Source organism: Cataglyphis hispanica, chromosome 5, assembly GCF_021464435.1.
Source record: "Cataglyphis hispanica isolate Lineage 1 chromosome 5, ULB_Chis1_1.0, whole genome shotgun sequence".
NCBI lineage: Eukaryota > Metazoa > Arthropoda > Insecta > Hymenoptera > Formicidae > Cataglyphis > Cataglyphis hispanica.
The window spans coordinates 2,128,587-2,153,198 of record NC_065958.1 but is presented as its reverse complement, the minus strand read 5'-3'; the positions used below and the strand labels follow the sequence as shown (position 1 = coordinate 2,153,198).

At 33.6% G+C, this 24,612-nt stretch overlaps 3 protein-coding genes across 9 annotated transcripts; 2 read left to right on the top strand and 1 right to left on the bottom strand.

The window, feature by feature from the left end:
• The first annotated feature begins 245 nt into the window (after positions 1 to 245).
• Positions 246 to 7,294, top strand: LOC126849538 (uncharacterized). 6 transcript variants are annotated; one of them, XM_050591477.1, is made up of 5 exons: positions 246 to 365; positions 4,190 to 4,368; positions 4,730 to 5,009; positions 5,801 to 6,070; positions 6,328 to 7,294. In XM_050591477.1, exons 1-4 carry the CDS (start codon positions 363 to 365, stop codon positions 6,044 to 6,046), a joined length of 708 nt encoding a protein of 235 aa, XP_050447434.1. In that variant the 5' UTR covers positions 246 to 362; the 3' UTR covers positions 6,047 to 6,070; positions 6,328 to 7,294. The 6 variants fall into 6 exon arrangements, with proteins under 6 accessions (XP_050447434.1, XP_050447433.1, XP_050447435.1 ...); XM_050591476.1 differs by having other exon boundaries at positions 5,801 to 7,294; XM_050591478.1 differs by lacking the exon at positions 246 to 365 and adding an exon at positions 3,361 to 3,526 and having other exon boundaries at positions 5,801 to 7,294.
• Positions 7,295 to 8,345: 1,051 nt separating this feature from the next.
• On the top strand, positions 8,346 to 9,819 carry LOC126849541 (uncharacterized). Its single transcript, XM_050591484.1, has 3 exons — positions 8,346 to 8,771; positions 8,881 to 9,086; positions 9,198 to 9,819. The coding sequence occupies exons 1-3, from the start codon at positions 8,760 to 8,762 to the stop codon at positions 9,427 to 9,429; spliced, it is 450 nt and encodes a 149-aa protein (XP_050447441.1). The 5' UTR covers positions 8,346 to 8,759; the 3' UTR covers positions 9,430 to 9,819.
• A 44-nt stretch (positions 9,820 to 9,863) lies between these two features.
• On the bottom strand, positions 9,864 to 24,575 carry LOC126849521 (blood vessel epicardial substance-like). Of its 2 annotated transcripts, none has more exons than XM_050591444.1 (7): positions 24,169 to 24,575; positions 22,377 to 22,692; positions 15,511 to 15,858; positions 14,887 to 15,284; positions 14,109 to 14,530; positions 13,571 to 13,839; positions 9,864 to 12,005 (listed from the first exon to the last, which is right to left on the bottom strand). In XM_050591444.1, exons 3-7 carry the CDS (start codon positions 15,850 to 15,852, stop codon positions 11,982 to 11,984), a joined length of 1,455 nt encoding a protein of 484 aa, XP_050447401.1. In that variant the 5' UTR covers positions 15,853 to 15,858; positions 22,377 to 22,692; positions 24,169 to 24,575; the 3' UTR covers positions 9,864 to 11,981. The 2 variants fall into 2 exon arrangements, with proteins under 2 accessions (XP_050447401.1, XP_050447403.1); XM_050591446.1 differs by lacking the exon at positions 24,169 to 24,575 and adding an exon at positions 23,945 to 24,069.
• Between the last annotated feature and the right edge of the window lie 37 nt (positions 24,576 to 24,612).

The window sequence follows — 24,612 nt, the reverse complement described above, 5'->3', positions numbered from 1 at the left end:
TAACAGCAAAAGTTAATTATCGCGCGAGCTGATAATCTATTCGTAATAAATATTAATCACGTCTGTATTTCGATAAGAATACGGCAACACACGGAGCACATCACGACGCTACCTTCTCGCCCGTGCAAATGATAACAAGGCCACAGCCTTGTAAATATATACACTATGATAGTCATGTATTATGATACACATAATACATCGCACAAAACAAAGGTCGCGCGCACAGTGTTAGTGTTGTCGTTACGAAATATTTAACGAAATACGAAATAAATTCATGCGGCAAATTCTATTTCTTGAATTTCTTAAAATTAATCGTATCAGTTCAGTGTATAGTATCAGTGCGGTGTCAACGCAATATTAATATGGTTCGCATCTGTTTAAATATATTCTAAAAAATTTATGACAGTCAGTCTTGCGTTTCATGCAAAATTACTACTTAAAAAATTTTATTTTGCTTACATTAAGAAGCAATAGTTTACTTAGGTGAGTACATATTTATACAATATATTTATACAAATATATATATTTTATTTCATTTATTTTTAATTTTTGTATAAAGAATTTAAATTTTGCATAAATAAATTATGTAGAGGTTATTAAAAATGTAGCACAAAACAATGAATATGTTTATATATATATGTATACATATGTACACACGATTGTCTTTGGAATTAACGCAATGGGAGCATCATTCTTACTTGATCTATGGATTTATTTTATTTTTTCAAATAAATCTAATGAGTTTCTAATTCACTTTATTGCTCTTATCTAGCGTGCGTTTATATTTATCCTAATATTTATACACTTTTTTAAGAATGATGAGACACGTGGTCCGACGACGGGCCTCAAGATTTGACGTTCGAAGAGCGCGTAGATAAGGCACTTAGATTTAGGTGACACGCGCTACGAAAATATACGATGAAAGAGAGTGGCCGGGAGGACAAGACAGAATTAGAAGCGGAGAAAGAGAGAGGCGCGACCGTTTGTTTTACGGGCTTCGCCCGTTTCCACGACATCGAGCGCAATTTTTCTCTTTTGGCGCATCCTCCTCCTTTTTCTCGTATCCATTCTCCTTCTCCTTCCCCAGCCTCGCCCGATCGAGACTCCTTTATTCCGGAGAGAGCTCGCATGTTGCCGACCCCGGTAGCGGAAAATTAATGTCCGCCTTGACGTAATTGCTCGTGATACCGTGATAATATTTTCGAACCTTGAGATTTATTCGTGAAACATAGACATAAAGTACAGAATATACGGCGCTATATACGGTGAATCGTAAAGAAAATTTTCTTTTATTTATCCTTTATTCTTTTTAAATAAGTCATTTTCTGTAATAATATTAATAATAAAAATTGCAGCGTATTTCGAAAAATTTTATATATTTTTATTGTTTTATTTAATTTTTCAACTATTATGGAAACTAAAATAATCCTGTTGTTTTCTAATTGATTTACCTATCAAAATTCACATTTTTACAAATATCAATATTATATCTTAAAAAAAATATCATTGATTTGAGGCATCTTATTTAAATATTCTTAGAAGAGACAGACAAAGATATTGTTAGTGTTCCATTTGCGACGCGCGTCCGCAAATTCGTCAACAGGCACTCCGTTTAAAAATAAGACGTAAGAACTCACCATCCCTCTGCCGAGGACCGAAGACGCGCTGGCTTATTGGCGTTTCTGCTCATTAGGATAACCCAGGGGGTTCTCCGACACGATAACTCATTCAGCTCTGAGAAAAAGTAAATAGAGCGAGAAACGGAGAGAAGCGCGTACTCCGGTCAGGAATTCTGCGAGCAACCGAGATTATCGAGGAAACGTTTTATTTTTGCTTGTTAATTTCACGTCTCGCTTCCGTCGCTCGTTTATCTGCCGCCCTTTTCATAATCTACATGTCCCTTTTTTGATTTGGACTTACTCGAATTCAAGCAAAATAATCCTTGAACATTTTCGAAAATAATCTTTCCTAAAGATTCAGTGCGCACAAAATATGTCCAAGTTCTTATTATATGTTTCTCATAAAAATTTCGCCTTATGATATCATTATCAAGAATGATGATAATTTTGCAATATTTAATATAAACTTTGCAAAATTTCAATATAAAATTTGCAGATTTTACAAGAATTGTTAATAATGTTGCATATTATTCCGTCAATTTAATATCGTCATTAACGTTGACTTATGTACATTTTTTCGTATCATACAATTACTTATCTGTATTTTCAATTTAATAATATAAATTTTAAATTAAGCTTTTATTAGCTTATTTTAATTTTAAATTAAAACTAAGAGTGATATCTATTTTTAGCGGAAACCGCAAGCACACACACTTATTGAAGATATCGAAATTTTTCTTAAATAAAATTCTTTGACAAGTAAGAATGTCTGTGTGATAGAGAAATTGGAAAGGTCATTAATGCTGCATAATTAATTAAAAAGTTTGTAATCATTTTTTTTTTATGTAATCAATGATATCACAGTATTGGAAGCAAGAAACTTGATATGATTGCAATATAGAAAAAAAATATATAGTAGAATTTCAATTTTATTTTTACAATTTTATTTTTACATAATTAAATACATCCTAGGTAGGTCTCTCTATCTTTTGAAATATTTTTGCAACATGTGAACAGCCCGATTATTACTGACAACCGATTACATCTACAACTAGGTTTACTTCTATGTCACAAATCGATATGAGAATTAGTACCAACATAGGATTGCTTCTCTTGTATATATAAATGTGGACTCTTATGAATCTTCCATTATGACAAGAAATTAATATTTGTTAGATCATAAAAAATAAATATTTTTTTAAAATTAAGAATAAGGCGACAAATGCTAACATTTTATCATTAATACGGATAGCGTATTATATTCTAAAGATCAATATCTCATGTGTAATCTGTCTATAACGTAGAAATCTGTAAAGTTTATTAGATGGTATTCTGTAAATGTTGCCAAACACATTAAATTTTTTTTAAGATTAGTAGTGTGATAAATGTTGTTCAATTACTAGAATTTATAATAAATATTTAAAAAAGCTGAAAAGATTTACTAATCTTTTATTTTCTAATTAATAAAATTATTAATAGTTTTATACAAAAGAAAATATGCTTTTGGCAGAATTTATTGATAGAATAGAAAAATCAATATTGCAAAATTTTTACAAATAACTTCTCCCTTCAGTTTAACAGTTGAGAATATAGAATTAAAAATATAGATATTATAACAGAGTTGTAGAAACGATTAAATTAAAAGGCAAATATTTTATTGATTTATAAAATAATTTACTTCTTATTTTCCTCACCTCTTCATCTTGACATGAGGACATCTCTGAGGAAACTGTCGGTAGAGCAGAAAAATCAATAGCCTGCAACGTTGCCGCGTTGAACATGTCAAAGGTCGAGTGTCGGAGTTTTCACGAGAAAGCGATTTTCGTCGCGGAGGGTGAGAAAAAAATAAAGGGGAAATTCAAGGAAGTCTGATCACACGTGGGTCATGACTACGTCGCACATCGCGAGTACGTAGGTCGAGCGTTGTAGGGCTCTTTGTGGTTCGTTCTGTGTGTTCAATGTTGCGAGTGAGACGAGTTGTTGTCTGGAAGACGTATTGTTGTGATGTCACGCATGTTCTTCACAGATCGTGTGTATTAAGTGTAATTTTTTTTACATTTACATCGATCTGTGGCAAAGAAATTGGTCGATGGATAAGTAATTGAATTGTTACATCTCTCTCTCACACACACACACACACAATCAAGATGTTTAAAAGTATTTTGAAATTTAAGAAGAGGAAAAGATAATCTAAAAATTCAATAATCTTAAAAATAAAAAATGTTAAAATTTAAACTGAATCAGGGTTTTCAAGTTTAAAAATTATCAAGGATGTATAAAAATCTAAAAATATAGAATGTAATTATATATCCAAGAATATGAGTATCTTAGAAATGTTTGAAGAGTTAAAAAAAAATTTAATAAATAAACTCTCTCTCTCTTTCAAGAATCTACAGATCTATCTAAAAGTGTTGATATACTTTTCTTATCGATTTTTTCGATAAGTTAAATGTCTGAGATTTCAAATTTAGTTACATAGAGCTATGTACTACATGTAGCTATTTAGATTGATCTGTAAGATATTCGATAATGCTTTCGATTGAAATCATTAGACATTTTCTGATTTTCAGGATATCAGCATGAGTCTCTGCCCACGGAGACGCTTTCGCATCACTCCTATGCGAGCTCTAGCAGCGTTCTTTTTAATGGTCGTGCTCTTCTGGTATAACCTCAGTCGGCAAGAGATTCCACAGCAGCCGTGTAGCGTGCCCGAAGAATTTACCGAGAAATTACATGATCTCGCTTACAGGTCCATATTTATGATACTCAGAGAGAGAAGACCTGAAAAAAAAAAAAATGAAAACTATAAGAAATACGCAAAATGTCTGGAGAATTCATACTCTTTGTTTCGATCATAAATACTAGAGATAAATAATTGCAACAGTACATATATTTAATAAAATTTTATTCTCAATTAGTTTTGTATTAAATGTACATTAAAAGATATATATCTCCATGTAATAGATATAGCTTGCAACTATTAATGTTATATCAAACATTAAAATATTCAATTAAAAATCTTAGAAAAGAAAATTTTATAATTATAAAATATTAAAATTAAAAAAATTTGTTTGAACATATGCAAATATGGCTTTATGTAATTTTACCAGGGCTCATTTGGTTCTCTCTAAGTTGGGCATCGTTCACTTTCTCTGCCTGGGCGGCCTTTGGGGTCAAGTTCGCATAGGCCGTGCATTGCCGTGGGCTCGCAAAGTGGAGCTATGCTTGGTGGATACTCTCCGCGACGATGTCTTGATCACGAAGGCCTTTCGAGAGGACGGTCTGAGTGCAACCTATCTTCATGCAGCGGGAATTTACAGGATACAGGAGCACGAGGTCGGCGAAGATGCACCCAAAGTCGAAGTGGTTGTTTTCGAGGAAGACGCAGTGGTAAGAAGCGTTTTCTTTTTGCATGAAAAAAGATATTTAAAATAAATTATATATTAATAAAAATTATATATACATTAAATTGAGATTTAAATAAACGACTCAATCTTTTAAAGATGCAAAAAGATATATTCTTAGCTAAAATTAAAGATTAGAATTGAAGATGAATACATTTGTTTCATTAATATCCGCTTGACATTTAGATCCATTCATTGTCATTTTATTGTTTTGTTATTGGCATTTTATTGTTTGGTTAATATTATTTGATTAATTTCATACTAAAACCTATTTTATCGTCACTGTAATCACCGGCTGTAACTTTAATGACTCTTGCTTGCTTTTATGTCGAGAGGTATTTAGTAAAGTTGCTTTATGTGGCACCAATGCCAGTTTGATACTTTATGCGCTCTCTATTGCCTTTATATTCCTATGCAAGATCTAAGAAATATCCGCGATTCTTATACACTTTATATATTTAGGACAAACAAAGATAGCTTTTGGCAATGCATTTATCTATAAACGTGATAGACATTTTATTGCTCCTTATTTGTAAGATTTATGATCCAGAATTCCTGAAGCCTCCAGCAAGCCATTAACTTGCCAAATCCATCCTAATTTTAGATTTACGAAGTTCATAAATTTAATCTCATTCAGATCAAATCTCTTATAAGATTTGGTTTAAGGGATAATTTTTTTTTAAATTATTTAAAAGAAGAGAAAAAAGATATCTATCGTAGAAAGAGTTGTTACAACACACTTGCGGAAAGATTTAGTTACTTATAAAACACTTGCAGACACAGATGGTGAGAAGGGTCGGCTGGACCAGAAGGGTCTTGCCTCCGGATTGCGAGTTCTCGCCGAGTCTACAGTGTTTTCCACCGCAATTAGTAATACCGCCCTTACCGGCGAAACAATTTGGCAACCGACTGATGCCGGTGCCACGAGAAGGAATAGAATTACAAAAGTATCATTATCCCAACGACTGGTGGCTAGAGATCAAGCCCACTGATTGTACTGAGCCCCAAGAGACGAATGTATAATTCTTGGGAGAAATTAATTCTAGTGTAATACCGTTTTCGTTAAATTATAACATTTCCTATAATTTAATTAAGTCTGAATAGAATCTAAATATTATATTTAATTGTTTTTTGTAAACATTGTCGAAAGAGAAATAGCTTAAATTATTAAAAGAAAATAAGTTGGCAAATTTTATCATAGTCTAGATATTTCCTAGAAATAGACGCGATGAATAAAAGAGATGCATGTGATAAGGATGATAGGGATATGAATGTTATCTAATTGTTTATATATTTAATTTCAGTTGAAAAAAGAGGAGAGAGTAAGTGAGTATGATCTGTGACTTTAATGTGGCGACGCGATTATTGCTTATAGAAAGTATTCAAGTGTCGTTGAAGTAAAATCTACTAATAATATTATTAGTAATGACTGACTGCTATAATTATCGTAGCGATTATGTATATTATTAGAATGATAAGCAGTGTCAATTAGAACTAAGTCATAATTCCCTGTTTTTTATTCCGGACATTTTTCTATCATTACCATTTTCACTTTGATATCTTGTATTTTTTCATACTCTTTTTAGATATATTTTTATAATTAAATAAGAATTTTTATAAGCTGAAAATTTATATTTACAACAAACATTAATTAAGATTTTTTTTTAATATCTTTGCAATGGTTTCGAAAATTTTTTAATTCTTTATAATATAGAAATTTTTAAATACGTATTTACTACCAAAAGTGCTGAGAAGATTTAAATACATGTGAATTATAATATTCGTGCATTCTTTGAAGCGCTAAGTATATTATATTTAATCATAAAGATAAAGCGAAAGTAGATATTCTGTATGATAAGAAGAAAGCAAACTTTAGTTAAAATATGCACTGTTAATTTTAATATACTTAATTATACACTTATTTAAATGTTTCTCCACAATGCTTTTTATAAATTAGACTCGACGACGTATTTTCTAAAAATGACGTACTTTGTTTAAGATTAATTATAGATAACTGTTATTTAAGTAAGCAATCTTGTAAACTTTTTATTATAAACTTTAATAGCAATTGTAATTATTATTTGGCGCAAAATAACAAGAACAATAACACGCAGTAATGAAATGTACGAGTTATACTTTTATGATATAAATTCACGAATCTGTGCTAATTACGAGTGTAATTATAACAATACATCCTGTAATGTTATAGTTACTTCCCGAACTCTTTCAAGAGTTGAATAAAAATCCATAAAAACGTGTCCTTGAATTTAATCATGGTGATTATGTACGACGCAAAATATTCTCTTGTATAATTAAAAATAGAAAGTACTCAAGAAAACTCGAAAACAGATTCTCGATGACTAGACTGACGAAATAGACAGGAGACCAATAGCTTTAACAACAATGAGCACTCCCTTTCTAAAGAAACACTTCGAAAGTAAACATACATACATGTACCATACGTTTGAAAGTGTCTCGAAAGTGCTTTTATAGACGTCCTCATTCACTTTTCTCTCTGCTAGTTTCATGGCTCATCAGCTATAACTACTTTTCGACGTCTCTTTTCGACGACACTATCACTTTCCTAGAAAAGTGTGACGTTTTAACAAAATAATACATTCTATAAATATATAAAAATGTATTTTAAACTACGATTTATATACATATTGACGAAAAATAGACATAATTTTGCAATTTTTAAAAGCTTTTTGTACTATGTATTAAATTTATAAAAATTTTTAAAACTTTTTATAAAAAAATTTTTAACTGGTAGCTATATTTTTCTAAAGAGAAACTGTTTTTATCCAGAATTTTTGTACGATTTGATCATCTCTCGCAGATGTATTTACAAGCAATATTAATATTCTACAAATTGAGAAAATAACTAATGCAACATAAATCACATATATGTAATATGCAATATAACTTGTTTGCTTGAATATAATCTTTTATCGAATTATTATATCGACATTATCATTGATTTTTCAATATTAAATTATATGCCATTTGGTATATATAATACACAATTTCAATTAATTTCTTATTTTATTTATTTGTTTATTTGAGAAAAAAACACATTTTAAAAATCTATTTTCTTTTTTAGCAATTTTGCTTTATTAAAAGAACTTACAATAAATTTGATCTGAGTGTTACGATGATATGTATAAACCATTATGCATATATTACCTTAGGCGATATAGAAGAAATGGAAGGGAATATATAAAAGAAAGTTGCCCATTTAAGACTTTCGAGTTATCGGTCTCATTTCGGTCCATTCTAGTTTTATCCGGCGACACGTGAACAGTTCTCTTTATTCAAAACTTACAAGGGTTAATGCGTATTTCTTTTCGAGAAAAAACACGAATTGACAAAATATATTAATAGTTATTTAAAATCGACGAACATTATTGTTGGTGATATTTAATAAGTTATATTTTATTATTATATTTTAAATCGTACATTTTTCAAATGTGTGGTATGAAACTTTTGCTTGTAAAGTTATTAAAGTGATTAAAGTAGGAATTAAAAAAAAATAATTATTTTAGAAAAAATGATAAATTAACAAATATCAGTTAGTAAAAAAAAGATGATAAAAAGAATCTCTAGGAAATGTCATTCCGTTTCAGTACATACATAAATTAACTATGCATAACATTTAATCATTAATTTAATTAAAGTGGATTAAGTGCATTGGGGCATTCATTCGTATTAATTAAAGGAATATTCCACATTGTATATGAAAATGCAGGTAAGTTAATTAATTAATACTAAAAGGAATATAATGTATATTAAAAAGAATAAACAATTTCGATTGCAAAAATTGATGTTAATTATATTTGATGAATAATAATTTCCAGCTATCTTTGATTATTGTACTTTTTGCCTTAATATTGGAATTCGTGGAATTTAGTGAAACCTATAAAATTATAAGACCATATAAATTTTACAATCGCCATCCATGGCGACCACCACGATGGCATCCGCTTCCAAAACCCCGGAAACACTATCATTCCACAAAAAAACAACCGCCTAAATATCACTCTTACGAACCAGACTATAACAGGTAAAAACTTGTTATATATTTATTTTTAAAAAATTTATTTTTATTTAATAAAATTCGATTAATAAGTTTTGATTTATTGTTCTTTTCGATCTTACTTTAATTATTATATAGATATGCACCGCATCATGAGGATTCAGCAGATACATTTGACGATGACAAACCTTATGTCGTAATCATACAATTTCCACAAAAAAATGAAAAGAAGAAGCATCGCTCTCATCAGCGTCAACATATTATAGATTCTCCGCGAGATATTGATTATATTGACGACGATGACGACAATGATGAATTGAAAGTATATGAGTTGAATGACAAAGGAGTGCAAATAAAAATAAACCACTAATCGTCGTTACTTGCTTCGTAACAAATGCTGCAATTTGATGAGCTAATTAACAGATTTTAACGAAACAATGAATTAAGTTTTTGATTGTAATATTTATGTCTTTTTATTTGTTCGCTATATTTTTATATGTTAATCTTTTGCATATTCAAAGATTGTTAATTTAAAAATATATACTTATTTAAATATATTATATAATTTATGTTGTGCTGTGAAAACATTGTTTCTAAATATATATTATGTTTTATTTATTAAAATTGCATGTAATTTTTCTATTTATTAGAATATTAATTTCCAAAACTATATTATGTTTATATTTGTAATTTCTAAATATTATCATGAATGACAAATTAAAATAGCGAGGAAAACCGAAAGTTAGAATCAGGATAAATTGGCTCATTCTTAATATTACATCTCACATTTTTTAATGCATTTTTTATTTCTAACATAATAGTCAACGAACATATTGTAATAAATAATAATAATAATATACAATGTCGTGATGTTGATGCTTCGCTGCTGCAGTCTCCATCTCGCGCGATTTGTTTTGCTTTCGTTTATTCTCTCTTGACGCAACGTCGACAAAGATCATTCAAATAGATCCATTCGTACTTTAGGCTCGTGTCTACGTCGGAAAATAGATCAGTCTTTGCAAATAAGTTCTCTCGAAATTCAAATTAATCCTAAAAACAATCCGACAAATATATCGCGACAATATTCACCAAATTTAGAGAGATCACTGCAAATATTATTCAAAACTAACAGACTTACAATACCAGTCAGCAACTCAGTCTCCAAAAATTTCGATTATTATAAATATATAAAGTTATTAGATTTTTCACTTTGCTATATATATATATGTCCAGTTATCACAAAAGCAACTACATAATAATGAAATATTACAATAATGTCTCGTCTAATTTGACCAAAGTAACTTCTACTTGAACAACGGCGATCCTTTCCGACGTGCGCCTCTTGGAACACACTGCTCACACACTCCTTCGTAACGTTACAATACTCTACAGCCATTTTTTTAACATTTACACTCGACTCTACACAGCCGTTTTAATTAATTTTATTTTCTTCACGTGTTTTGTTTAATCGTTTGTGCGTCTTTGTTGATCTTCTACAGCCTCGCTCTCACACGCGGCGATTATATAAACATAGAAACATACAAACACACATGTTTTTTTTTTTTTTTCTTCTACGTTTATGCACAACGCATATTTTTTTCCGTTTAATTTGCGTGAATAATTAAAATTTGTTTTATAATTTGTATCTCGCCATCAACTACTTTTTTCGAAGCACTTTATTGCGCAGGCTTTTTTAACGAAGCACTTATTGTTTTACTCCTGGGTTATTCGGCATGTTTTTCCATTTCACTTTTCCAGTTTTTTTTTTGTTTTTTGTTTTTTTTTTGTTTGTTTATTTATTTAACGCGTTTTGTATTTGATTAAGGGAGTGCAAATGGAATTTTCTTCCGTTCGCCGGATAGAATCTGCTGCGTGTTTTCTCAACATATCACATTTATCGTGAATGCGCATTTTATGCACTAATTTTATACAACGATCCCAATTTATGCTATTCAGATGTCTTTCGCCAATATAATTTTATTTCTATGACAGGTATATATAATAATGTAAAGATATCTAAAAATTCAATAATTTATAAAGTAATAATTTGTATTATAAGAACTTAAAGATTTTACGGACAACAACATCAAAAACGGAAATGCTTCGAAAATGTATAAAACAAATAAAAGTCTGTGTAAAATTAGAAATATTGTAAATATAAAATTATTCGAAAATCGTTATGCGCTTTAACGGAGGACACCTGAATTTATGCAAGCGTTAGGATTGATTATGCGTGTGTGATTACCGCGGCAGCTAATTAACGTATACGTGTCTCTTTTTGTATGTGTATATAATCAGCGTTTCTCTGAAAGACTTAATAATTATATCCGTTGTAATCACAGTCGATGTAAAGGTGTATGTGTGTACATAGAGGCGATGCTCATCGATACAATATATTCTATATTTAGTCTTTCGTTTACGATTTTCTTCATCGCTTACTCCACCTCTCCACGTTAATTCACGAACGATTCACGTCCCCTTTCGATTTACCTTAAAACTCCGACGGATGTCCCGATCCCGTAGGGACATCGGAACTGTTTCCACGGCCGTCATCGCGGTTTCGATTTCACACGTGCGTGCGTGTCTGTGTAAGGCGTGGCACTTGCAGGATATGGAAATCAATGGCACACCTCAAAACTGCACCCGCAACAACTTCGTTTTCACGCGATCTCTTGCGATTACGCGGTACCAAGGAGACCTCCATGATATCTCAAAGCATACTCGTACCGTGATCGACGCATTCTCCCTTCCCATTCGAGGAGGTAGGCCATTCGTTGATATCGCGCGTCGACCGGAAGTTTAAAGAGTGAGTTTTACGATGTGCTTCAAGGTGACAACGAGACCACGACGGGGCTAGGCAGAGCGTTGCGGCGATAGTGAAAGCAGAGGCACGCTGGCAGGACCTTCCCCGTCAAGTGAGCGTCATACCGGTGTCTCGAAGGTCACCTGCAAAACACATCATCATTTTATAAATTTATGAAATTGGATATCGATAAGCAGACGACGTGGAATTATTTATTTGAAATGAGGGCGATATTGTGTTGACAGATCAGCAGGTCAAATGCAGTAAAGTAGCAATTTTTCTTTGAGAATGTTAGAAGATATTTCTCATTTTATTATACACGCAATATTATTATTAGAATATTATTAGAAACGCAAATATATTATTATTACAATATTATTAAGTACTTCAATAAAAATTGTTATTTAAAAAAAATTTTTTTTAAAGTTATACGAATATTTGCGGATATATATTTTCATGCACGGTATACATGAAAACTCGGATTATATTCGACAGATTGACTTCAAATTTCGCATGCGAATTCCTAATATGATTTCGCATCTGTTCACGAAATCTTTTATTAATTTAATTCCCTATTCTTTTGTTATAAACAAAAAAAAAATTGATTTTTTTTAAACGAAACTTTTTTCCAAAATGCCACCATTTTCTTATTTTTTAGAATTTTGAAAAAACGCTTGGATAACAGATAGCCATTAAAAAAACTTGTATTTTTTATTTTGGATATAATAAACGAACGTTTTCATCATGCAGCCATCTAAAATTGAAGGAACTCTGAAAATATTCGTATAACTTAAAAAAAAAAATTTTTATTTAAATACTTAATAATATTGTAAAAAAAAGTTTTTATTGAATCGTTGCGCTGCAGAAAATCTAGAAAATGTGCTCATTTTTCGAAAGTTGAAACGGATATGCCTCCTTAATGCATGCATATTTAGATATCTATTTATCACATTGCTGTAATGAAATAGATTAACGGTCTGTTATCTCTAAATCGGTCAAAGCCTTAACAAACGCAAATATACAATATATAGAGAAACGTCCATAACTAAGCGCACAAGACAATATAATTACAGTAGTAGAATTACAAACTATAATTGCACTGAAGCACACTAGAAAATTCATGCACATTTGTTGGGCGTATTTGCTTGAAGGGTGAGTCCACAAATATCTCTCTTGATATATCTAGGTATACATAACGTATAAAGTACACTTGAAATGACAATCAGAACTGTTGCAACTCTCCCGTAATAGCGCAATATACATATATATAATTTGATTGTTTGGAGGGAAAGCGTTAATGATGGCGCGTGATAAGGATATTGTTCTCTTCCAAATAATATCATAAATTATTGTACGTGACATTCTCCCTTTATGTGCATTATCAAGAGAGAGAGAGAGAGAGAGAGAGAGAGAGAGAGAGAGTGAAGATTTAAATAAAAATTATTAATTCATATTAAGATATTTTAAACTTAGTTTAAAAAAATTAAGTGGCGTTTAATTAAAAATCTCTAACAAATATATCGCTCGAATGATAAATATGATAAAATATTGCGTTATTGTTAATCCATTTAAAAAATTTACGTCTACCTTTTGCTTTATCTATATCTAAAAATAGTTGCTGCATCTTTTGCGCCATGGGAAAGGCACTCAAGCCACTATCTTCATAATAAGATCAACGTAATGAAGTCAAGAAATGACATCGACCCACCTCTCTAGTCCCTTTTTTCGATCGTTTCCTCTCGAGCTTCGGTGTCTGAGGTAGCAGGGTGTAATCGCCGCCAGCACCCCCGCTACGCTGTCGCGTCACAGGGGGATGAGATAGCGCGGCTGCTCGCGGAGGCGGCGGCGAGAATTGGACACTCTGCGGCAGTAACGAGTAGCCGAGATTTTGGCTCTGAATAAACGGCGAAGTCGCCGGAAAGTGGTTGGCAACCACCGGCGCCCAATATTGATGCGAATACCCAGCTGAGGAATTCCCTGAGGGGAAAGGACAAAAAAATTGCAAGCATCTCTTCAAGTCACTCTTCGTCTTAGACTTTAAAAATCCAACTAACTTGTCAGGATCGAATAACTGCTTATATAAATCGAATTATTGAATATTACATGCTAAACTGCATAAAGTAAATGTGAAATGACGTATATCGAAACCTTTGTAAAAGATCAAAATTCAAGGTCTACAATAGACAGAAGATATGTAGAATAAGGAAAGTGTTATCTAATATGAAGGAAAAGGTTACGAGACTCACTGTCATTACGCGGATTGCTGTACCGCCTCTGCGTCTTCCAGGTCGTCGATCGAACCTTTCCGGCGGTTTCCGTGTTAACGGCGTCGACGCTGGCGCTCCTCGTGACCCCCCTGTAAGGATTCGACGTGGCGTTCTCACTGGCGGTCGCGACACCAGCGAGCTGCTCGTTAAGGGCGTACAATTTGGACGTAATGTCCTTACCGATGAGGGTGTTGAGAACGACCTTGAGCAGCGGCCTGTGCCGGAGCACCCTGAGCAACTTCATTCTCGTCCAACATATGTAAGTGCTAGGCTCCTCGGCTCGTATTGTCACCTGGAAGACGTCGGCGTCGTTTTCGTGCATGGCCTCCCATTCGGGTGAGTCGACGAACTGGTAAGCTCTGATATAATGCAAGTGTGTTCCGTCGCAAGTTACCTTCAGTCTGGAATCGAGAGCGGGATTTAATAGAGACCGTACGCGACGAGCAACTTTTCTACCCAATAAAGAAATGTTGAGTAGGATCTCTTCTCTTCAGTCGACAATAATGAATTAATGCAGTTAATAAAAAGATTAACTAAAGAAATATAATAAAGAATATAAAAAATATATATAAAAGCCTTACTATAAGCTTCTGCTCTTTTCGATGTTAATTTCACTTCATAAAAATAATATAAAAATGTATTAAAATCTTTAATCCAGCTTTAATTAGTCTTTTATTAGGATCAGCCTTCTTTCATAGAAAATAACGCCTTTACATTCGGAAAAAATTAACTTTTAGTTAAAAAGAAGGACACTTACTTTCCACGTAAAAGAATGGATAGCCTTTTATCTGCCTGCGTGACTCCTTCCGTCGCGTACGTCTGATCGGAATCCAGTTTGAGTATTCTCGCCTCTTTCGCCAGCTCCTGGAAGTGTTTTTTGCTGACCTTATAGGGCTTGAAAAGCTTCAGATAGAGCTCGGCTAATTCGGGGCTGAGAGCCGGAGGTAGGAATCGACAGGCGAGTATCAGAGAGTGAATACCGTTCAGCAGACCGAGGGCCAAGCACCACAACATAGCGTCCAGGGCGCATATAGTGATTCCGGCCCAGAGAGCCGCTAACATAAAGCCCGCCGTGAGAAATGTGCGAAGAGCTAAGACGGAAGCTTTGAACGAGCGCGGCACCAGAAACGCAGCCGCAAAAAATAAATTTGCTGCCTGAAATTAAAATTTTTAATTGATGAATTAATAATTTCTAAATTCTCTAAAAAGGCAGAAAAGAATTTCTAAAAAGAAAATGGAACATTAATAATCCAATATTACAAAAAAAAAAAAAAATTAAAGGAGATAAAATTTAATCTCGGCTACATTTAATTAAACTTTATTACGAAATTAATTATTAATATTAAATTTCACTTTGTTGTCTTCAAAAGCAAACTCTCACCTGGAAGAGCTTGTGCTGAGCAGCCTCCCATTCGTCGCAGTAACCACCCGGTATTAACACTGTCGCATTCAGCCTTTCAGTGATGTTATTGACCTCGGTGCCGTTCCAGACGTCCAGCCAGAGTTCCGTGTAGTTAAGATCGTCCAACGAGTAGCCGCCCAGACTGGGCAGACCGCTATAATTGAGGGTGTAACCCTCACTCGAGTAGGTCGCCGCCGATGTCGACGAGGTGGTGAACGGCGTCGTCGTCGAGGACGAAAGGAGGCTGCCGCCGGCCGTCGCGGGTGAGTCAGTCGTGTTCGCCATTTTTTGTCGAGGGCGCGTGACACGTGCCATCACCATTGACCTCTGCAACACCAAGGACATCGGTCCCCTTTAAATATCGATCTTTGAAAATTTGTATTCGTCAATTTCTATTATACATGCGAGCTATAAATTGTTTTCATGATTGTCAAGATATATCTAATGTAATTTTCAAGAATCTCTTATAGAGAATATAGTTATAAAACCATTGTTGAAGAAAAAAAAAGATTCTCGATAAGAAGAAGACTGCAGATCTTGCGAGAAGATAGCTTTAATATCACGAAGTGTGTATCTGTTTGAGATCTTTCGTCGATTCTAACTAAAATCTTAACAAACGAACAATTAGCGACCAATTAAGTTGTCGTATTTTGAGTCAGAGAGATTTTCTTTATTTTCCGATATCCGTTAGTCGTTTCCGATACGCTTGAGCTGACCTTTCATATCTGAGCGCTGTATATATTCTTGCCCTTAATTTATCGAAATTACAGTTAAGCACTAACTGTCAGATTTACAATGGAAACCGCGAGCAACTGTGCGATTAACGTGGAATATCGATTCGGCTTTTCGTGATTCGGGATGCAATATCTGAGCTTTATTATCTTCGAGGTCGCGCCGAAGGGCTGCGTGACTTTAGCATTTCGTTTCGCCGCCGGCCCAAAGATTTCGCGGGATATTTTCTGACTGAACGGCGAAAATCTCAAAATAGCATGCAGTTAAAGATCGATTACGTCATCGCCCAGAAAAGTCGATTTTATCTACTTTCAAGCTGAGCCGTGCCCCGAAATTGCGCGAACGACTTCCAAACCGCGAAATCGTACAAAACCTCTTGGCACGTACCGGCTTTAGATCTCTCCATCTCTTCCAAGAGATAAATCTTCATAATTTTTATACTATAAAATATGATATTAGATTTTATACAAAAACCTTTTTCATAAAGTCTATTTCTTGCTATCGGTATGATCCAACAATTTCGCATGATGTCTTATTGTACAAGTTAAAACTAATAAATTGCGTTCAAATAGGTTTTTAGATTGAAAAGAATAAATGCACGCAATTCTTGTTCAGAATTAGAAATTAGGTATTTAACGACAAAGAATATTGCTGTCTATCTTTATATGAAAAATGGAAAACAAAAAAAATATATATACATGAGAGAAAAATATTTTAATATAAGATATAAGATATCATAATCGTAAAATACCTTTATACAAAATCTGATAAAATTACATAGAAAGATTAAAATACACGTATTTCCTCATTTTTTCCATAAAGAAAAGTAATCCATATCGTTGATTCCGAATCGATTGTGATTCAACGAAAATACTGTCATAAAAAAAAAATAAAATTGCTCAAAAAAATTTTCAATTATCTCTTATTGCGAGTTATCGATGCGAGCTACGCAACCAGCTAGAAACGGCCAGAAATACCGTTTAAAGTTCTTTCCGCTGACACAGCATGCGCCAATAAGCGTGAATCCGCTCTCAAAATGATTCAATATTATTATTCGATTTTCGATATTTCCGTCCGAGGTGGGCCGATGCCACGCTTTCATCTAACAGAACTACGTTCTATCGAACGGAAATTCGTTAGGACACTCTTTCCTGCCTGATTCAACTACCGTACAATAGATGTAAACTGATCACACAGGGATCATAGGAGACGTGAATATTCGTGAATAACTATAATCAGAGGATTCCGACTGCATTTTTTTTTATCATTTTTTAAAATATTTCTTATATTTAATTGCAAAAGATAAAAATGATTATATACCCAGAATCTATGTCTAAAAGAGAGAACATTATATTTTAAATTAAATATTCCGATTTATGAATAAGTGTTTCATCTCTTTTGCAACACTTGTGCCATATCGTAAAAGAGTGCATGCAAATATAAGTACTCTCTTTTGTGAGATGTTTTTCTCGTCGCAAAAGAGTTATAAATTGACGACCGAGATTCCCCGAATAGTCAATGTAGGATTTGTATTTAAAATAGCGATTATATAGGTCGTTGCGAATTCTGGAGATAATTACATCTAGGGCAAACTATTATACGGTTAAAATTTGATTTATCTCTATGATTTATCTCTATGATCAGTCTGGTTTTCCCTAAACGTATTAACTTAATTTCGCTTTCGTGCGATCCCTAAAGAGTTAACGTCTGTCCGCTGCAAGGGCGCCTCGTTCGTTTCGTTATGCAAATCCTAATTCGCGGTTTAGACCGCGCCGCGATACAAGTTTGATCATATCTTGATATCCTTTGGTTTAAATCTCTTTGTGACGTGAGCCGTTTCTCGCAAACGAAAACGCGAGGTAGCCAGAGAGATAGTCGGCTTTACAGGTGAAATTTTAACTATAGATTTAATCAGTTGTTGCATCTGGTTGCTATACCGTGTAAACTCCAATTATCCTGATATGCATTCCATAAAAAACATTGAACAGAAAATATTTTATCATTATATAATCTTTTTCTATTAAAAATTTTAAATGATATTATAAACAATTGCGTGAAGGCAAAACTGTTTATTTATTTTAGAATACTTCATATATGTAGCATTAATTTATTTATGTAGCTGCATACACAATTGTATAAAAATATTACAAGGATAAACTGATTTTTATATATAAATCTTGCGATTATTATAAATTTATAAAATTTAATTTTGTCTTTATCTATTTTTCATAACAGATTCTAAGATTTTTCTACCATCGTGCAATGTTATCTATTCTAGCTCGTGTTGATCGATTGATTTACTCGGTTCACGTTACAGAGGCAATTCACACGAAACGAGCAAATTGGTCGAAGATGCCTCTTACAAACAGAGGAAAAGTTTCAAGGTCATCGTGCCGCTGTATCGACTTAGCACGTATGCTAATTAAGGACGAAGGCGGAGGAGAGGCTTTCGTGACTGGCCGTGCTCACTATCGCCCCAGAAGACTTATTCGCGGGTTCTCTATGTGGGCTCGGCTGGGTCAGGGTAAATCACGTGACATTATAACAGGGTGTGGTGATTTATGCTAGTCTCTAAATGCCGCCTTGCAGCGCCGTGCAGTTTGCACATTTATGACGTGTTCGAATTTTTATTCGTGCGATGTCATGGATTTGAAAAGGTTGATCTTTTCTGCAAAAAGTTTTCGGAAAAAAGTTTCACCAAGGATCGATGATAAAGAGAAATGCATAGTAATCTTAGAGTCACGCGATTCAAACATGCTTATACGTGTATTATGCATGATATGCGCTAAGTGTCTTATTTATCTCGACTACTTTGAATCACTGCATGTTACATTTATTTTTGCATTGATTTAATTTTTGATAAAAATTAAACCCATGTGATAAAAATTAATAATTTTATTTAAAAAAAAAATTAATCAAAATTAGTAAAAGATCAATAATTAAGAAGAATAGTACGTAGTATTTTAGAAGATCCAATGGTGTATGCATATGTATATGTTGATTTATACTTTTTTTAACTGCCCTTCTATTCGAATTATGCTAATTAACTTTTCTCGAATGGAGCCAACAAATTAATAACATCAATAACACAACATGTTGGCAAAAAACGAAGAAACCGATATAATCTCTTTTATTGCTTATGCCGTGAGTCTGTATGTAAATTAGGTCTCCTGAAAATATGAAAATAATCTTGTCGACGGGCAAGATATGCTTTGCGTGACGACAAGCTTTCTTGAGATTTTACTTCCGTTTGCCACTTTGTTCCGACCTCGAAGATGTCGGCTTGCAATATAGGAAACGTTGATTTCGCTTCCACTAATTGCAGGATATTTTTAAAAAATCGAAAATGTTTAAATCCGGAACAAGTTTAATCATAGATATTTAAATTGCACATACTGTAGATATAAACATGCAAAAAAAATATATCTTTTTCTTTATATATATATATATATGTACATTATAAAAGAAAATCTTAATGTGCTAAGATTAGCTTAAAAACTAACTTTATCATTCTATTATCTGATATAAAGTCAATCAAAAAGATTAAAGTAGGCAATAAAAATGCAAATGAAACAAATGACTGAAATTCAACAACGATAACGTTACGTGACCATTTTGAAATCACCCTGAAATTGCAGAGCGGACACATTCTGTCACTCCCGATTCGTTTTACGATGAACTGCAGTAGCTTGTCGGACAGCTTTCGAATTAGATTAAAGCCACATATCGGGGGTCCAAAGCCAACCCTTTACTCTCCTATCCCTCGAATCCCAAATGGTAACCGACAAGTCAGAGAAGACAGAAACTGTGACGCTTGATCGATCAATCCAATTTATGCTGATGGAATTACTTGTTTCTTATGCTCTCCATGAAAATGCCATATTCCGACTATATCGGAAGTCCTTATGAGCTATTGAATTCGCGATTTCTCTTTTCTTACACTAAATATTATTTATATTTATTATAATGATATATAAATATTTTTAATATTTATTTTATCTATTTATCTTTATCAGCATATATAATATTAGTCGGAGATTTATAGATATGACTTGACAGATAAATAATCTTTGATTAAAGTTTTAAAGAACCGCGCCAAGAATTAAAATTTAAGGATAATTAAAATTAGAAGAATAATTACAGATTAAGTATATGTATATGGAAAGGATCATTCATTATTATTTTTTACCATTTTATTTTTTTCATTAAAATATTAGAAAATATGTACAATATTAAATTATTATTTCTATGAAAGTTTATTGGAAATTAATGATTGATCGATATAATAGATTTTAGATTCAATAATGAAAAATAGTGATACAAAATTTAAAAAATAGCAGTATCTGTAAAAAATTTAAGCAAATCTTAATTCTTGTAAAAATGCCGTTTGCCAAGTCATGAAGATCTCACTGGAATATATGGACTTGCGTTTGGACTTGCGCCGGAAACACTTGTTGCCCCGTTAAGTTTATCATGCGCGAGTCCATCGCATATAAATTGCTTCATGCGATTTCTCTCGAGCTTCGCGTCTGCAATTCGCGATTACTTCATAAGTAAATCGGAATCACGTATGAAAATATTATTCTTTTCTCATTTTTATACATTGTTATTAATTGTGAAAAAAAAAACTCTTTTTCTCAAATGCAAGATCATCAATCATCGTTTTATTCGTATCCTACATTAATGGCGAACAATGCTTGATGTTGAGTAAATCGCTTTTTATCTCATACTCAAATCCTTTTCTACTTAAGTGAGCAATGAAGGGTTTGCTACTCAGACAGGTAGTAAAAAAAGAACCCAATTGCCACAGCTAAACGTAAAATTCTATCCTTGCAAAGCACGATACTACTTATCATATAAAGTGGCAATCTTAATCCTAAGACACGAGGGAAGAGAAATTAATACAGGGTGATGCAAAGAAATCTTCGAATTTTAGAGACCTGATATCGAAGCGATTTTGAATAACGCGTATCAATTAGTACGGTATCGAAGAGAAGAGAATTAATTTTCCAAATTACGAATGCCGATGATTTTGTACGCTCCGAGATGTGGCAGACTCTTTCTTCAGTAAACAGCTAACAGCTGAAAGCAGCTGTCTATAATGTGACGCGTGGGGTTGGCGCGAGCGCTGTGCGAAGAGAGAGAGAGGGCTATCGACCCTTTCGAGGGCGACGGAGGAACCACGCGGTCTACTACGTGCAACCCTCCTTCTCAAAGGCCGCTACACACTGCGCCACACGTGTCGGCAAATCATATAGCCTCTAGTTTGATCGAAACGTGATTCAAATTCCTCGTAACGAGGCGTAACTTTGGTTTTTACGTGTTTCCCCAGAATGAAAAAATTGATGCACGGCTTACATGCAGTTGCGAGCTTCAGAATATGAATGTTGCGTCATATCGTGAGATTCGAAAGCGTGTCGCGCACGTACATATACACACGACATGATCAGATTTTATAAACATAAAATGCTAAATTTATTCAAAACACGTCATTATACTAATAATAATTTATAATCAACTCTAAATGCGTGCAGAAGAAATTGAATTATAAATTAATATTTTATTTGATTAGATTATAAATTTATGTATACTTATATGAAAACCAAATTATATATTTGATACATTCACAATTAAGTCATTTTACAAAATTCAGAATTAAAAGCACTCTCTTTTAATAAAATATTACTCGTCTCGATTTTTCTTGAATACCTAGAGAATAATGTTTACAGAATTGTTATACGAATTACGAAGTTAGCGGCCCGTTACTTGCAAGTCTCGTCATCTCTTTGCACGAACGTAAAGCAACAGGTAAATGCTCTAACGTCGCATGTCACAATTAATTCTTTTTTTTTTTTTTTGCGTCGAGACAACGCGAACACGACCACGATTAGAGAGATTATTACATAAAAGATAGAGATCTTAATGACTGAGAAGTATTTAATTTCTCTTGTAACGCGACTTTTTATTTTTGCAAAAAGACGTATTCTTTCATTACTTGCAGCTTACATCTAATGTTTCAATTGCATGTAGTACGATCTCTTAACTTCAAACGAGTGACTCCATTGTTATCATGCTATGCGATTGATTTAATTTATGTACTAATATTTTCTTACCTTATGGTGGATAAGCGATATGTCTTTTGAAGTGCGGGATGATACACCTCAGTCTACTGTGGGTATGCGACAACAACAGCGAGCACGAAGACGCTGGGCTTCCTCTGTCCTCTTCGAAATTCGCGACGCGAACGAACATCATTGCGCGCGATACCATCGCAACCGATTACTTTTTGACCTCGGTAAGCTCGCCACGCAAGGAAAGGATCTCACGCAGTTCTCACAACAAATAGAGTCACAATAATTATCGTGAGTCTGCCGTAATTTGTCTCAACGAAACGTTTCCTCGCTTTCTTCGCGGCCTTGTCACAAATGCCTGAAACATTACACAATTTGCGGGAATTAACGAAAATCCATCATTAAATCCTTCGTTAAAAAGTATTAAAAAGATAAAAGATAGAATGACACCCTTATCTCTCTTGGTATTACAAAGTTCAGATGAGTTAATGTCAGTTAATAGAGTTTTCATGATGAACTCAAGCGAAGTGATTATAAGCGCCAGCTTTGTCCTTAATTTAAATCAGAATTTTTAATTGATAAACCGCAAAAGTATCTCTTTCCAATAAATTTTTAAATTTTATCGTCTTTCACGTAACATCAATAAAAAATTATTAAATGGACATGCAAAAACACATTTTTTTTCTAAATTAATTTAAATTTAAATTTCTTAAATCATGTATTTTAAATAAATTAAGAGATTATCAGAATCTTATTTTTTGCTTAATTTAAACTAAAGTTTTTGAAAAAAAAAAAATAAAAATTGCTGCTAAAAATTAATTGAAAGCTTTGAGGAAATGCATATTATAATTAATTTGAATTTGAATTTAAAACAATTCAAGCTTCTATTAATTTAAAATAATTTCAGAATATAACTTCGCCAAATGGGAGAAAGTATCATTATTATTTATCACAAAGCCTCATCTTTTACATAATCGTTACATTATTCTCGTCGTTATTACAAAGCAACTTACTACGTAGCAGCAGCAGAAAGACGAATAGACATTTCATTCTCATTAATAATAATTGTTTATGAAGTGTTTTATTCGTAATTCAATTAAGTTCTACTGATTGCGACATGCTGTCAACTCAAACAACTATTATTCCTTGTAACTTTGAAAACCTTTAAATGCCCTTTAAATTATTCCTTTGAACGTTTCATAAATTAAAACATGTTTTCTTGCATCAGCTATAGACCAATTGAAATCAATTTTCTTAAACTTGTCTAATTAAAATGATCAAATTAAAAGATATTTTTTTTCTGTCATAATATTTAAGAGCCAACAACCACACATACACACACACACACACACACACACACACACACACATCTCAAATGCATCACTTTGGATCAATAGCAATCAGATATTATTCATTTACACTCTCTCTAGAACTCTGGAGCTTTCTGGAAAACTATTCTTGCCACTGTATCGAGATCAAAACAACTTACACGAATAAGAAATACAATCGCCGATTTAAGCCACTGTCTTACGCGAGTCAACAACCGTGCGTCTTCGAGAGATGCGTGTTCTCATCATGTTATTGATCAATAACATTCACACATCACTCACTTATCAATTCTCTCATTCGCGTCTCGTTCTCCATCAACCTCCAATGCTCTCATATCTCGCCACCAAAAATAAGATCATCGTCAACACTCTCTCTCCAGCTTCGTTGGAAGCTGCTTGACACTCTCTCTTTTTCTCTCCTCCCTTCCCCCCCCCCTCCTCCTCCTTCTCTCACTCACTCTCTCTCTCTCTCTCTCTCTCGCCAGCATCCCTTGTTCTCAACCCACCGGATGTTCCGTCAGAAACGATCCGTCCGCTTGTCAGCAAGGGCACAGCGGCATCAATCTGGAAAACGGATCGTATCCTTCGCTGGAGCACTGTTTACACAGCAGGACTGGCGCCATGGTCACTGCCGCCAGGAGCGATGAAAAACAATCCTCAATGACGATGTATCCTTCGTCCTGCCGATGGTGGCGGTGACGTTCTCCTGTTCTCCGTACGTAATCCTCCTTGTCCAACAAGGACGCGACGTCATCGAAGGGAGGACGAGGCATACAGAACGGCGACCACTCGTACGTTCATCTCCGCGCGAAATCTCCGTTCGCCGATGTATGCGCGGAGTATGTACGTCGCTTGCTCTCTCGTTGGTCACCCCCAAGCGGAGCTTTTCTCACCCCTTCTTCGCCGCCCCTTCTTTACTTTGCCCACCTGCCCACCCTTTAACCCCCTCG

Excerpts from the sequence above, each read along its gene's own strand:
- LOC126849538 (XM_050591477.1), top strand. Across the intron at positions 4,369-4,729 it reads TTACATGATCTCGCTTACAG|GGCTCATTTGGTTCTCTCTA; the intron begins GTCCATATTTAT and ends TAATTTTACCAG. Across the intron at positions 5,010-5,800 it reads TTTTCGAGGAAGACGCAGTG|ACACAGATGGTGAGAAGGGT; the intron begins GTAAGAAGCGTT and ends AAACACTTGCAG.
- LOC126849541 (XM_050591484.1), top strand. Across the intron at positions 9,087-9,197 it reads TACGAACCAGACTATAACAG|ATATGCACCGCATCATGAGG; the intron begins GTAAAAACTTGT and ends ATTATTATATAG.
- LOC126849521 (XM_050591444.1), bottom strand. The coding sequence starts at position 15,852 with ATGGTGATGGCACGTGTCACGCGCCCTCGACAAAAAATGGCGAACACG. Across the intron at positions 15,285-15,510 it reads CTCAGCACAAGCTCTTCCAG|GCAGCAAATTTATTTTTTGC; the intron begins GTGAGAGTTTGC and ends TTTTAATTTCAG. Across the intron at positions 14,531-14,886 it reads TCCATTCTTTTACGTGGAAA|ACTGAAGGTAACTTGCGACG; the intron begins GTAAGTGTCCTT and ends TCTCGATTCCAG.